The sequence below is a fragment of the Periophthalmus magnuspinnatus genome, chromosome 20 (genome assembly GCF_009829125.3).
Source record: "Periophthalmus magnuspinnatus isolate fPerMag1 chromosome 20, fPerMag1.2.pri, whole genome shotgun sequence".
NCBI lineage: Eukaryota > Metazoa > Chordata > Actinopteri > Gobiiformes > Gobiidae > Periophthalmus > Periophthalmus magnuspinnatus.
Genome location: NC_047145.1, coordinates 5,947,999 through 5,960,738, shown reverse-complemented (window position 1 = coordinate 5,960,738; position 12,740 = coordinate 5,947,999). Strand labels below are relative to the sequence as shown.

Genomic DNA, 12,740 nt, shown 5'->3' with positions numbered 1-12,740 from the left:
CGTTGGATGCCCTTCCTAATGTTTTTCCTCACTATGTATCCTGGCTTAAGACTGGCACGGAGACAACTTTCAGGTTTGAAAATGGACTAGTCTCATTTTCAGTGTTGGAAACATAGGCTGTATATGTAAGTGGACATAGCTAACGCGCTAGCTGCCACATTTAAAATAAGAAGTGATCATGGGCGCGCTTGATTTTGGGAAAGTAACTGTTTTCTGAATTTTGTTTTGTCAAAAGTATCGTAAATCAAATTCTAATTGATAATAAAACTACTATCAAAACAATAGTTAAATGAACAAACACTGATATTGAAAAAAAATCACATTACCAGGACACAATTTGACTTTTCTTGATTACTTTTAGGATAAACACCAAAATGAGTTGTACCCCTTAAAAGCCCAATAGACAATAAACGCTACACAAATATCTCTCCAGACATCTTGGTCAATAATGCGTCTCTCCAACTGAATCCTCCGCCTCCTCCTGAGTGCTCCGAGTTGTCCGGTCGGCAGTATCCTCCTGTGAAGCCGAGGTAATGGACCACAACCTGTTGACACTTTTATCTGCCATAGATTTGGGGAAGGCCTCGCAGCCAAACGCAGCCGAGCGCTCCATTGGCTCGCAGTGTGCAGCTAGCATGATTTATCGAGTGGCACAAAGGAAGTCAATAGCGAAATTAGCGCTGACTTGGAGGTGAAATCACATTTATGAGTCCGTGCAATGCCAGACTGAGAATATATGGTGATGATTAGAGGATGGTTGGCAAGTCATAAGTCAATTTATTTTTGAAACGTTGAATGAACTAACAATTACAGCAGTGTCAGTGGAGATTTCAAACAGCATTTCATATTCTTAGAAGAGGATTACAATGGATGCAAAGTCACAGTCAATTTTGTAAACTGGAAAGTATCGCGTTGGCAGTATTTTGGTCATTTTAATTTAAACTAATACATCTTTGGGACTTATTTTGTCAAAATTATTCTTATTCTCAGGAAAAGAACTTTTTCCCCCAATTTTTTAAATCTAGTTTTGTACTACCACTTCTTCTACTGCTACAACTATTGCTGCTACTACTACTATTACTGCTACAATTACTGCTGCTGCTACTACTACTCCTCCTACTACTATTATTATTACTATTGCTGCCCCTAGTACTACAGCTACTACTTTTGCTACTACTACAACTACTACTACTATAACTACCGCTACTACTCCTACTACTATTATTATTACTATTGCTGCCCCTAGTACTACAGCTACTACTTTTGCTACTACTACAACTACTACTACTATAACTACCGCTACTACTCCTACTACTATTATTATTACTATTACTGCCACTAGAACTACAGCTAATACTATTGCTACTACTACAACTACTACTACTTCTACAACTACTACTGTTACTACTACAACTACTGCTACTACTGCTACTACTCCCTACTCCTACTACTATTATTATTACTATTACTGCCACTACTACTACAGATACAACTACTCCTATTATTATTATTATTATTACTGCCACTACTACAACAACTACTGCTACTGCTACCACTTGTACTACTACTACTACAGCTACTAATACTTGTATTGTGATTTTAATGTCTTTCTTATTCTGTAAAGCAGTTTGAATGACTTGGTGTACGAATTGTGTTGTGCCAATAAACTTGCCTTACCTTGCCTACTACTACTACTACTACTACTACTACTACTGCAACCACTAATACTAAAACCTAATAATAATGGTACAGAAGGATTAAACCAGGAATAAATGTAGTTCAACATTGCATATAATTTCATAGTATTTCAGTGTGCCCTTGTATGCACGTCTTTACATTTATCTGTGTCAGATGTGTTGCTTTGAAGGCCGCCTATGTCCATGGGCTCCAGGAGGATGGGTCCAAATTAGGGTTGCACGGAAATTGCAGTTTGAATGGGCGCAATTAGCAAATCGCAAAGGCTGCAACTTTTGGTTCAAGTATAATTTTCTGCTAAAACTGCTAACCCTGTAGTTTGAATCAGTACAAGCATGGTCTGAAATACATGTGATTCTTGTATTAGTTTGTCACTTCATACGCCTGTTTCAGCATTTTTGCCTATTCTTCTGAACTTTGAAGAGAATCCTATTTTTAAAACCTGAATTGCAAATCTAATCGCAATCGCTATGCATGCCAGAAAAAAACAAAAAATAAATTCACAGTTACACATTTCCTCCAAATGGTTTAGCCCTGGTCCAAATATCACTGACTGCATTTATTGATAATGGCTAATTAGCAAGGTGTTTGTTTTCATGTGCATGTCTACCCATCTCTGTGACAGGGGAAGCGCCTGCAGCATTCAGCAGGCTAACCTCGTTTTGTGAATATAAAAATGGCTCTTTCTGCTCCAAAAACCAAAACAAATTTCATTTTAATGTGGCCTTTCTTTGTCTGCCAGAAACATGGCACAACAGATACATCCCTTTTATTCGTCATTGTAAACAGGCCTTGCCCAGCGGGGTGGAATATTGCCGCAATCTGCCACGAAATATTAACTTCTATGCCTTCTAAACTTTTCCCAAAAAAATGTATAAACTATTTTACTGTTATTTTGATTGTGAAGTACGGATACGCTTTGGAAAAACTTTCTGGAGGTGGCATGTCAACTGCAGGATTCCATAGAAATAGTAAAAAACATACTTGGGAACATTCTCCGTAGAGTTAGTAAGTTGTATCCCATATTGTGAAGATTATAGCCGAAGGAGCAACATTTCCATGGAAACAAGCAGGCCCTCCTTCAGACCAAATAAGAGTCAGGTTTGTGGAGATGCAAGCCTGCTCGCCATAAGAACACATATTTTTATAAGTTTGTTCAGTGCAATAAACGCAACCAAAACGACAAACATGTATATTTACTCTTTTTTTTTTTTGGGGGGGGGGGGGGGTTAAAAGTCACAAAATATGGCTTTAAATGGAACATAATACATAAAATGGCTTTCAAGGGTCGAATCCTCCAAAAATTCCAGTTTTCACCTACCCCCTATCTCTGCCCACTTTTCTGTTCTTAGTTGCGATTATCTAAAACATTGTGACTCGGGGTCATACATATAGAGTCCAACAGTGTCACATGACCTGCGTATTATGGTGAAATGCCATGATGAAGAGTTGGAGTCTCTCAGCTCAGACGTTTTTTCAAATATTAAGCTGTTTTACTTTCAATATTGTAGTTTACAGTGGGGAAAACATATATAAAAGAATGATTTACATGTTATAACTTAATACCAAACACCCCTATAACGCATAATATTTTTTTTTAAAGCTTAAGTGAGTTTACAGTGTTGTTTGAAACTAACTTAGTCCTGGTGTAGTTCTAGTTTAGACCTATAGATCTAATGTACAAATAAGTATAATCCTGTCTTGCATTTTCTTGATTCTGTTGTCAAGTTGTCGATTTTGTGGTGAGCAGCTTGTTGGAATTTCTGTAAAGAGTTTGATAACGACTGCAGTACAAAAGAACACCTATTTTAACAGCAGAAATAGTTGTATTCAAATTGTTGTGTTGACGGAGCCTCGTGCAGCAGAGGGGACGGTGCAGTGTGGGGTGATTTGGTTAAATACAGAAAATGAACTTCCCTCAGGGGGCAATGAAAAACAAACGCGCCTTCATTTAGTCAATGATACAAGCGCACGGAGCTCGCAGTTTTGAATACTGAGTGTGCACATGGACAATTAGACACACAAGCTATTAAAAACTGGGCACACTTAAAGGGACAGTGTGTAACTTTCAAGAGGTGGCGTGTCACCTGTATGATTCCATGGAAATAGAAAGTTAAAACAATACTTGGGTAGACTGTTCATGGAGTTAGATAAATTGTATGCCGTTCTGCGGAATATTATTTCCAAAGGTGCGACATTTCCATAGACGTACTCCTCTTGGCCGTATAAGAGTCAGGTTTGTGGAGATGCAAGCCCAGTCAGAGTAAGGACACATGCTCTTAGTTTTTCAGTGATATAACCCCCACCAAAAAATGATAAATAAAGTTCAAGCTAAAAAGTTACATACTGCAGTGTTAAAGATGCACTGTGTAGCCTTTGGAGCGTTTGCTGCATCAATACTTACATGGAGATTAAAATACTTTGCCTGGAATGTTTCACAGTAAAGCATTAAACTTATCAATCCTACATTTATTCAAAAATACTTGCTTGTGTGCCCCCATGGAGAAAGATTAATATTTACTTTAATGCCATACTGTGGAGCACTCCAGCAAAAGCAGTAACATCTCCATGGTGACAAGCAGGTGGCTGACCCTCCAGTAGAAAAGTTACATAGTACACCTTTAATGCAAGGTAATATAAAGGATACATTATGTCATTGGGCGAGTAGACGTGTGTTGTTATAATTGTTGCCAGTGCATTTCCATCTTGCTCTTACGTCATTGGAGCCAACTTTTCTTCTTTTTTTTTTTTTTCACTGGCTCCTGTTCCACTCAAGACACAACCATTTCTAACAATTATCCCCAAATCCCTTTAAATGCCAAGTTGAAAATTAGATGAGGAACTTAGATGGGGAAACCAACCACTCTAAAATACTTGAAATATTTAAGCATAAAAAATCAGTTTAAGCCAAGTAAAAAGTGAGCACTGAGCTGGTTAGGAGCAAAGGGGAATGAATTAAAAACCATGAGGTACTGCATAAATTACTATTTTACACCTTAATTCCCACCTAATGACATCATCAAGTGGGAGCTTTTGAGCTGTCAAGAGGGGGACATTCTAAATTTGCATGCTTACTCTTAACAAGCTAAAGAAAAAAGTCAGTTTAGCAAATCTGAGAACTTTTAATTGAAGTAATGTGATTGTATTGGCATAATTGATTTGTAGAACATGTTATCTCAGTAACTTTGGACTAGCACTGTGTAATTTAATTTTAATTGTTTCAAAATGTGCTCTTTTTAATTGTATTGTCTACATGCAGTCCTCTCAGTAAAAGCAGCATTTAGACTTTGGATGAAAAAAAAAGACACATATTTGACTTTTTAACCATTCTAACAATGTTTCTTCATTAAAAACATACCTGATATTATTTAGTATTTAGTTTGATTAGTTTCAGTTCCTGTGTAAAAAGTCCTTTGCTTCTGAGCCTCAAAAAAAAAAAAAAAAAACAACATTTGGTTTTCCCAGGATTGTTATGTCACTGGTAGAAACTCTGTACATTTTTATTTTATTATTATTATTAGTAGTAGTAGTAGTATTTATTTTCATTTATTTAATTATTTATTTTATTTATTTATTTTACTATCAAATTGCGTAAATGATAACTGCGTACTTACATTTTTTACAAAACAAATAATGCATGTGTGTACTTTAAATGGCAATGATTAAAGGTCTGTCAGGTTTATGATCAAGAAATTAAGATTGAAATCCATTTTGTTTTAGGATTTATTAAGAAAATATAAGATCGAATCAAAACATTGTGATTGGGCAATACAAGGAAAATCTTGATTATTATTTTTTGCCATATCACCAAGCCTATACTTTGGGCCTTAGGCAGGTAGAATGCAGCATTATAGTTACAAGGACACGCATTTAACGTCTTATTCACACCCAATGGGCTTTTTTAACATCACCATTTCACAACACATGCAATTGGACTAGAAGAATGAAAAACCAGCTCAACTCGGTGAGGCTGCGGGACCTTTCCAGAACTGTTTTATTTTTTACTATTTTCAATTTCCAAAGTGCTTTGTTTGTTACTTATAGCGCTCTTGCTGAAAACCCTATGTGGTGTGCGCGTAATAGCTCACAGTAAAATCAATAGAAAGCATTTGCCCTGCAGGATGCCAAGGCAGCTCAGGAGCGGAGAGAGAGTGGCTAAAGGTACAATGGAGAGAACACATACAAAAAGGCTAATACTTTCCCTGTGTTTTATGTCCACTAGCATTGATTCAGTAGACTGGTCCTACTGAGAGACTGAGCTTTTGTGCTACAGGAAACAGCAGAGACGGGTAGAGCAGCCGAAAAAATTGTACTCCAGTAAGAATGACATTACTTCAAAGTTATATTACTCAAGAAAAAGCACAAGTAATGGTCCAAGTATTGGTACTTTTCATGGATAAACAATCTTAGTTTTTCTTACAATTTACACTGCATTAACTACAAAGTACAATATCCATATGCACCAAATTTGAGTTTACAGAAGTAAGCATGGCATGAAACTGATCCATCTTCTTTTAATGGAAAACATGTATTCATAATATTCTGCTTTAAATGTTCCACGGTATGGCATTAAACTTATCAATCCTACATTTATTAAAAAATTACCTGACCTTGTGCAATCACCTGCTTGCCCCATGAAGAAAGATTAATATTTGCTGTAATATCATACTCTGCATTCCAGCAAAAGCTTTAAAATCTCTATGGTGACAAGCGGTTGGCTGATCCTCCAGTACAAAAGTTACGTAGTACACATTTAACGTAATGTAACATAAAAAAATACAGTAAGTAAGTGGATAAGTAGAAGTTATCATGAGTATTATAATTAGCTTGCCTCTCCATAGATCTGATACTATAACTTGCCTCAGTGGCATCACCTACTTGTCTCTATGGAGATAGATATGTTTATTGGCACATTCTAGGAAAAGCAATAACATCTCCATAGACCCTCTACCTGAAAAGTTGCACAGCACACCTTAGCTAATAGTTTTCAAATACTTATTTAGTATCTCTCAACAAATACTTGGACATTGATCACAATCATTAGTTTAGTTTGATTTCTACATCTGTTTTACATGCAGACAGGCCTGTCACGATAACACATTTAAAAGTTTGATGTATTGCTGAGGTCAATATACACTATAAACTAGACATGGGCCCAGGGGCCACACACGGCACTTTGAGTTTATTAATCTGGCCCACTGAACGTGACCAAATTATATTAAAATAGTTTTCTGCTGTGTCTATTTAACTGAAATTGAATAAATTAATAATTAATTTAATTAATACATTTGGAAAACAATTTGTGCAATGAGCCTTGTATATTCATGCTTTGTTACATGTTACAGGCCAAATTGTTAATGTAATATATACATACATATATATATATAGGGGTTTGGCCCCTCTGTCAAATTTTAAAACCGATTGTGGCCCGTGTGTCAAAAAGTATCCACCCCTGCTATAACCGATAATATTGAAACTAATTTGTGTCACTGACGCAATAACCCAAGAATAGGTTATGTAAAACTGTAATATGTAAAACTTTAGTACTTAGTTTGCATCTGTAATGACTCATAGAAGTTATTAAATCTTATGACATAGCCAGACATAGCCAGAAAATAACCACAAATTTCCCAGTAGTGCAACAAAAAGTTCCAAAAGTTCAGTTCAGTTTTTATATATTGAACAATAAGTCGATGTAGTAATCATCGTGACATGCCCACATGCACACTCACTGAGCTCCTTGGGCATGACTGGGAATGAAATTGACAAGTGACTACATATTGCTTATAACGCACCGTGGAATGAAAAAAAAAAAAAAAAATAGTAATAGAAAACATTCCATTAAGTCAATGTAAACATCCTGAATAATTTATACCATTTACATTGTGTTTTCCATGTTCCTCAAAAGCTCAAACCATTGCATACGTTATCTATTATTCTTTATTATTAGCACATCGCCTGAGGGGCTTGACAAAAACGAAGGCATTTCTCTAAATTTAAACACTTGTAAAATAATGAAATATACAATACAAGGCGTGCTCCCATGTTACAGTTGTAGCACATTGGCAATGCACAAAGAAAATAGATTGTTCTGCCGTGCTTCCCCCAGGGGCAAAAATAAGACAAATGTATTTCATGACATGTTTTATTCATGTGTGGCACTGAAATTGGTTAAATAATGACGTTTCCATGACGGCGCCCTGTTTGTAAATTCACAATCGCGCTTCCGTGTACAGTATGCAGTGTAGGAGTGTTATTTACATTTCAGCGTCGTGAGCGATCGGTGTGGAAGTTGTAATTGTGTTGATATCAGTTAGGAGCAGAAGGAGTGGTTGGGTCTGTTTCCTGGTGAGAGGCAGAGAGCCGGGTTTAACAAGTAATCGGCAAAGATACGTCAATCCTGCAGAAAAAATATCGATGGTTATTGTTATTTTTTGGCTGTAAGTGAATGATATGACAAGGCAAGTTTATTTGTATAGCAGAATTCGTACACAAAGCAATACAAAGTGCTTTACACAATAAGAAAGACATTAAAATCACAATACAGTGGTCCCTCGTTTATGGCGGGGGTTACATTCTAAAAATAACCCACAATAGACCAAATCCGCGAAGTAGTCAGCTTTATTTTTTACAATTATTCTATATGTTTTGCAGCTGTAAAACCCCTCACCACACACTTTATACACTTTTCTCACACAGGCGTTAACATTTTCTCACATTTCTCTCTTGTTTAAACATTCTCAAAGTTCAAATCTTCGTAGGCGCCTTTGTCGGTGAAGAGCGTTTCATCGACATTGTGGGTTTTGTCGGGGAGAAAACTTGCAAACATACAGCACTTTAGAGTCACACTGTGATCCAACATTTATGTAAATTTGGCTGAACACATTCTGTACTGGACAGGAGACACAGCACGGAGGAGACTGATGGACAATGGTCTACAGTCCGTTAGCCAATCAGGACGCAGAACACAGTGTGCGTTCATACGATGTAAAAAAAAGCATGTAAAGTTGCACTAAAAAATATGCAAAACAGCAAGGCTGCAATAGATGAACAGTAGATGTGGCAAAGGAAATCTACAACAAATCAAAACATGAATAATCATAAAATTAACGTTAAAAGAGAAGAGTGCAAAATAAAAACCTTTCCGTCATATGCACAGCTAAACAGAACCGTTTTGAGCCCATGAGCTTTTGAAATATGACAAGGAAAATCCTCACGATAAGTTTTTTTCAGTATGAACAATACAGACTTTAAATTATCGCCATTTAGCACAAAAATATAGTTCACTGTTTTCCTCCTAAACTTTTTCATACACTCTCTGCGTATGTGAGCATTTCAGACTTAAGCTAGCTCTTGGTCAGGAGTTTCTGGCTGAAAGGTTCGCTTTGTAACTTTTCTGCTTGTCTCCATGGAGATGTTTTTGCTCTGCCCTTAATATTCCACAGTACGGCGTTAAACTTATCTATCTCACATTTATTCAGGTGCTTTGTTGCTCCAAATACCTTGAAAAACATGTGGTCTTACTGTCAGCGGGATCACCTCTCCACAGACTTAACCTAGTCTCCATGAAAATGATGCCATACTGTGGAATATTCCGTGCAAACCTCCATAAAGACAATCAGGTGGTGGATGCTACACTTTAGGAAAGTTATACAGTGCACTTTTATTAGTATTAGCATTACTCCAGTACATTCAGAAGACTGCTACCCCCCTCCCGTGTACACATCACCCCTGTCCTCTACTGGTCTCTACTGACTCTCCATCCCCCATCACATCCACATACCTCTCTGGCCTCCCCCACCACACACCAACCCATGCTCTCCGATGAGCTGACCTGAGGCCTAGGGGGACAGGGCCCTCTCCGCTGCTGCCCACACCCTCTGGAACTCCCTGCTCAAACGCATCTGAGACTCATCCACATTCACCATCTTCAAAAAAAAGCCCAGAAAGCTCATCTGTTCCAAACTGGCTTCAAATAACTGTTTCTTTCATTCGTGTTTTGTCTGTTTTGAACTGTGTGAAGCGTCTTTGAGTGTCATGAAAATAGCTATACAAGTGTTATTTATCATTATTATTATTATTATTATTATTAGTAGTAGTAGTAATAGTAGTAGTAGTAGTAGTAGTAGTAGTAGTAGTAGTAGTATGTGCGTAATCCCTCAGTCGTGCAGGTCTGATCCACAGCAAAAGAAAAAGATAAAATTTGTCAACTGTCGTAGGAGTGAAGACGTTTCACTGCTCATCCAAGGAGTAGTAGTAGTGTCAGTATTAGTAGTAGTAGTAGTATTGAACACAGTATTGAACAACCACTAGGCTATACATCTAAGTACCATATTTTCCGAACGATAAGTCGCAGTTTTTTCATAGTTTGGCCGGGGACTTATACTTAGATGTGACTTATATGTGAAATTATTAAAATATATCATTTCACATCTTCGTTATTGTCACACTGACAGCTTGTTTTTTCTGTTTTATTTATCTGATCAACTGTAAATATCTTACATTAACACACCAGACACATATTCAGTTCTGTCTATGCTTCATGTAGCTGAATAAATATAAATGTGTTATGTTAGCGTGATGTACTGATATTCAGCCTGTTCTCTATTTTATTGTTAATATTATAACTTGCTTTTAAGGATAAAACATCTGTTCTTGGTCTTGGATTTTGTAAAATAAGTTTCCGCAAAAAATTTGACTTATAGTACAGTGCGACTTATATGTGTTTTTTCTTCATTATTATGCATTTTTTTGGCTGGTGCAATTTATACTCTGGAAAATACAGTACATTAAGTTAAACGTCTGTTCTTTATCTTAAAACATATTTGTTTGGCTATTATATGCATTACATTAAACAAATATTGTCTGATAGAGTTCTATTTGGAAGTTAAAATACCTGAAATAGTGAGCGTTTTTTCTTCATACTGATGGGAAATTGTTGGTTATTTTTCTGCAATATGACAAGATTTGGAAGTTTGAACTATAAACTTTTAAGACTCACTATAGATACAAACTAACAACTTTCAGCTCATATTGTACATTTAGAATACGTTTTTGTTTTAGATAACTTTGCTTTACAGTTTGGTTTCAATATTCTCATTTATCGTCTATATTTACTTCAATATATCGCACTTCAAATTTTGATATAGTGGCAGACTTAGGGTTGGCTCTTCATATGTTTAGCTTAAGGTGTGAGTAAAGTCTTGTCAAATTCAAATATTATAAATTAGTCACTGTGAAAACCTCTCCTCCACAAATGAAACAGAATGTGTAGTGTTGCCACGAGCGCTGCCTGGTGCGGTCATCAGGGAGACATTTTCAGAGGATCCAAATTGAAGTTTAAATTAGGTTTAAGCTTTGGGAACATTTGGGATTGTTGCAATGAGAGAAAAAGCTTTTTGATTAAAAAGAACACTGTGGTCACATTTTAGAACAGATTCTGCTTCGGCACAACTGTTTATTTCGACCTTTTAAATCCCAATTGGTCTTATATGTACATTTTTTTACACAGCTGTTTCATGAATGTATTTGCTGTTTTACCTGATTTCTACTGTCTTAAAAACCTGAAAAACAGAACTGGTTCATTTTAAACAGTTTGCAGTGATCCAAAGTTATTCCTCACTTACCTTATGGATGTTTTTGAGCATCCTAATGATTCACTGCAATGAGTTTTTATAAGTGTTTTTCACAACTCTCACAGAACAGAGTGGAGTTTTGTCGTGACGTTAGAGCCAACAACAACAACTAGCATGCTAACAGTTCCCTGATTATTGGAAAAAACGATATACCTGCACAGTAAAACGAGAAACACAATAACAATAATAAAAAAAAAAACACTCAACAGTATGTGATGTGTGATTAAATGTTAGTACTTTCTTTTATATTCCCATGGGTCCTTATATCTGTGTAATACCTCAGTCGTCCAGTAGGTTCCATAGTGGTCCATGGGTCTATATGGTCTTATACTTGTTCTAATTTAGCTCGAAATCATTTTAAAGCTATTCTGGCCCATTTCTGTCCTGTGAATGTGACTTTTTTTTTAGTATTGATACCTACCCAAATGATTATCTAGTTTCAATGCTATTTGTAGTTTTAGATTTTCAGTACTTTTGACAAACCTAATTGTGACACTAAAATATTATCTGCACTTAAAGTCCCCCCCCAAAAAACCCCTTTTGATTCTGTGATTCTAATAAATACAACTAAATAATAAAATAATAAAATAATAATAATAATAATAATAATAATAATAATAATCATAATAATCATAATAATAATCATAATAATAATAATAAAACTCCTTGTCTGTATTTGACCAGTTATTTGTGTATTCACTTTCTCTTCTGCTTTTTTTCCTCGCAGCTCCACTCCAACTCGGATAAGGGTGACGGTTCTGTCAGGTACATTCTGAGCGGAGAGGGAGCGGGAACTATATTTATCATCGACGAAGTGACTGGAGATATTCACGCGACCAAAAGCCTGGATCGGGAGAGGAAATCGCATTACGTCCTGCACGCACAAGCTTTGGACCGCAACACAGAGGACGCCCTCGAGCCAAAGTCCGAGTTCATCATCAAAGTTCAAGACATCAATGATAACGCTCCCAAATTCCCTGATGGGCCCTTCGTAGCAGATGTGCCGGAGATGTCGGAAGTGGGTGAGTACCGGAATAACACTACAAGAAGCTTCTCACTGTTGGAGTAAGCCCTACAGTATTTCCCTTGTATGTACTATTCTGTCTTATTCACTCTCCATACGTGGTTGATCGTGCATGTATAGGCGAGGTTTATAGCAGGTGAACTCGTTGTTACTCTGTGTGAGCTTGCATCTCCACAAACCTGACTCTGGAAAATGTCCTCCACCTGCTTGTTCCCATGTAAATTTTGTTCCATTAGCTCTAGTCTTCCACAGAATGGCGTAAAACATATCTATATCCATGAAGAATGCTCCAAAGTATCTATTTTCACAGAATCAGGTGACGCGCCATCGCCAGAAAGTTACACGGTGTTGCTTTAATCTTTCAGCACTCAATAACAATATTAATC

General features: G+C 36.6%; 1 protein-coding gene across 1 annotated transcript in view; it reads left to right on the top strand.

Annotated features, from left to right (window-relative positions):
* Window positions 1–12,740, top strand: part of LOC117388526 (cadherin-18) — a 244,444-nt gene that overhangs the window by 85,588 nt on the left and 146,116 nt on the right. The window contains exon 3 of the mRNA XM_033986086.2: window positions 12,058–12,352. Coding sequence (XP_033841977.1) covers window positions 12,058–12,352 — 295 coding nt within the window. The remainder of the gene's footprint in view (window positions 1–12,057; window positions 12,353–12,740) is intronic.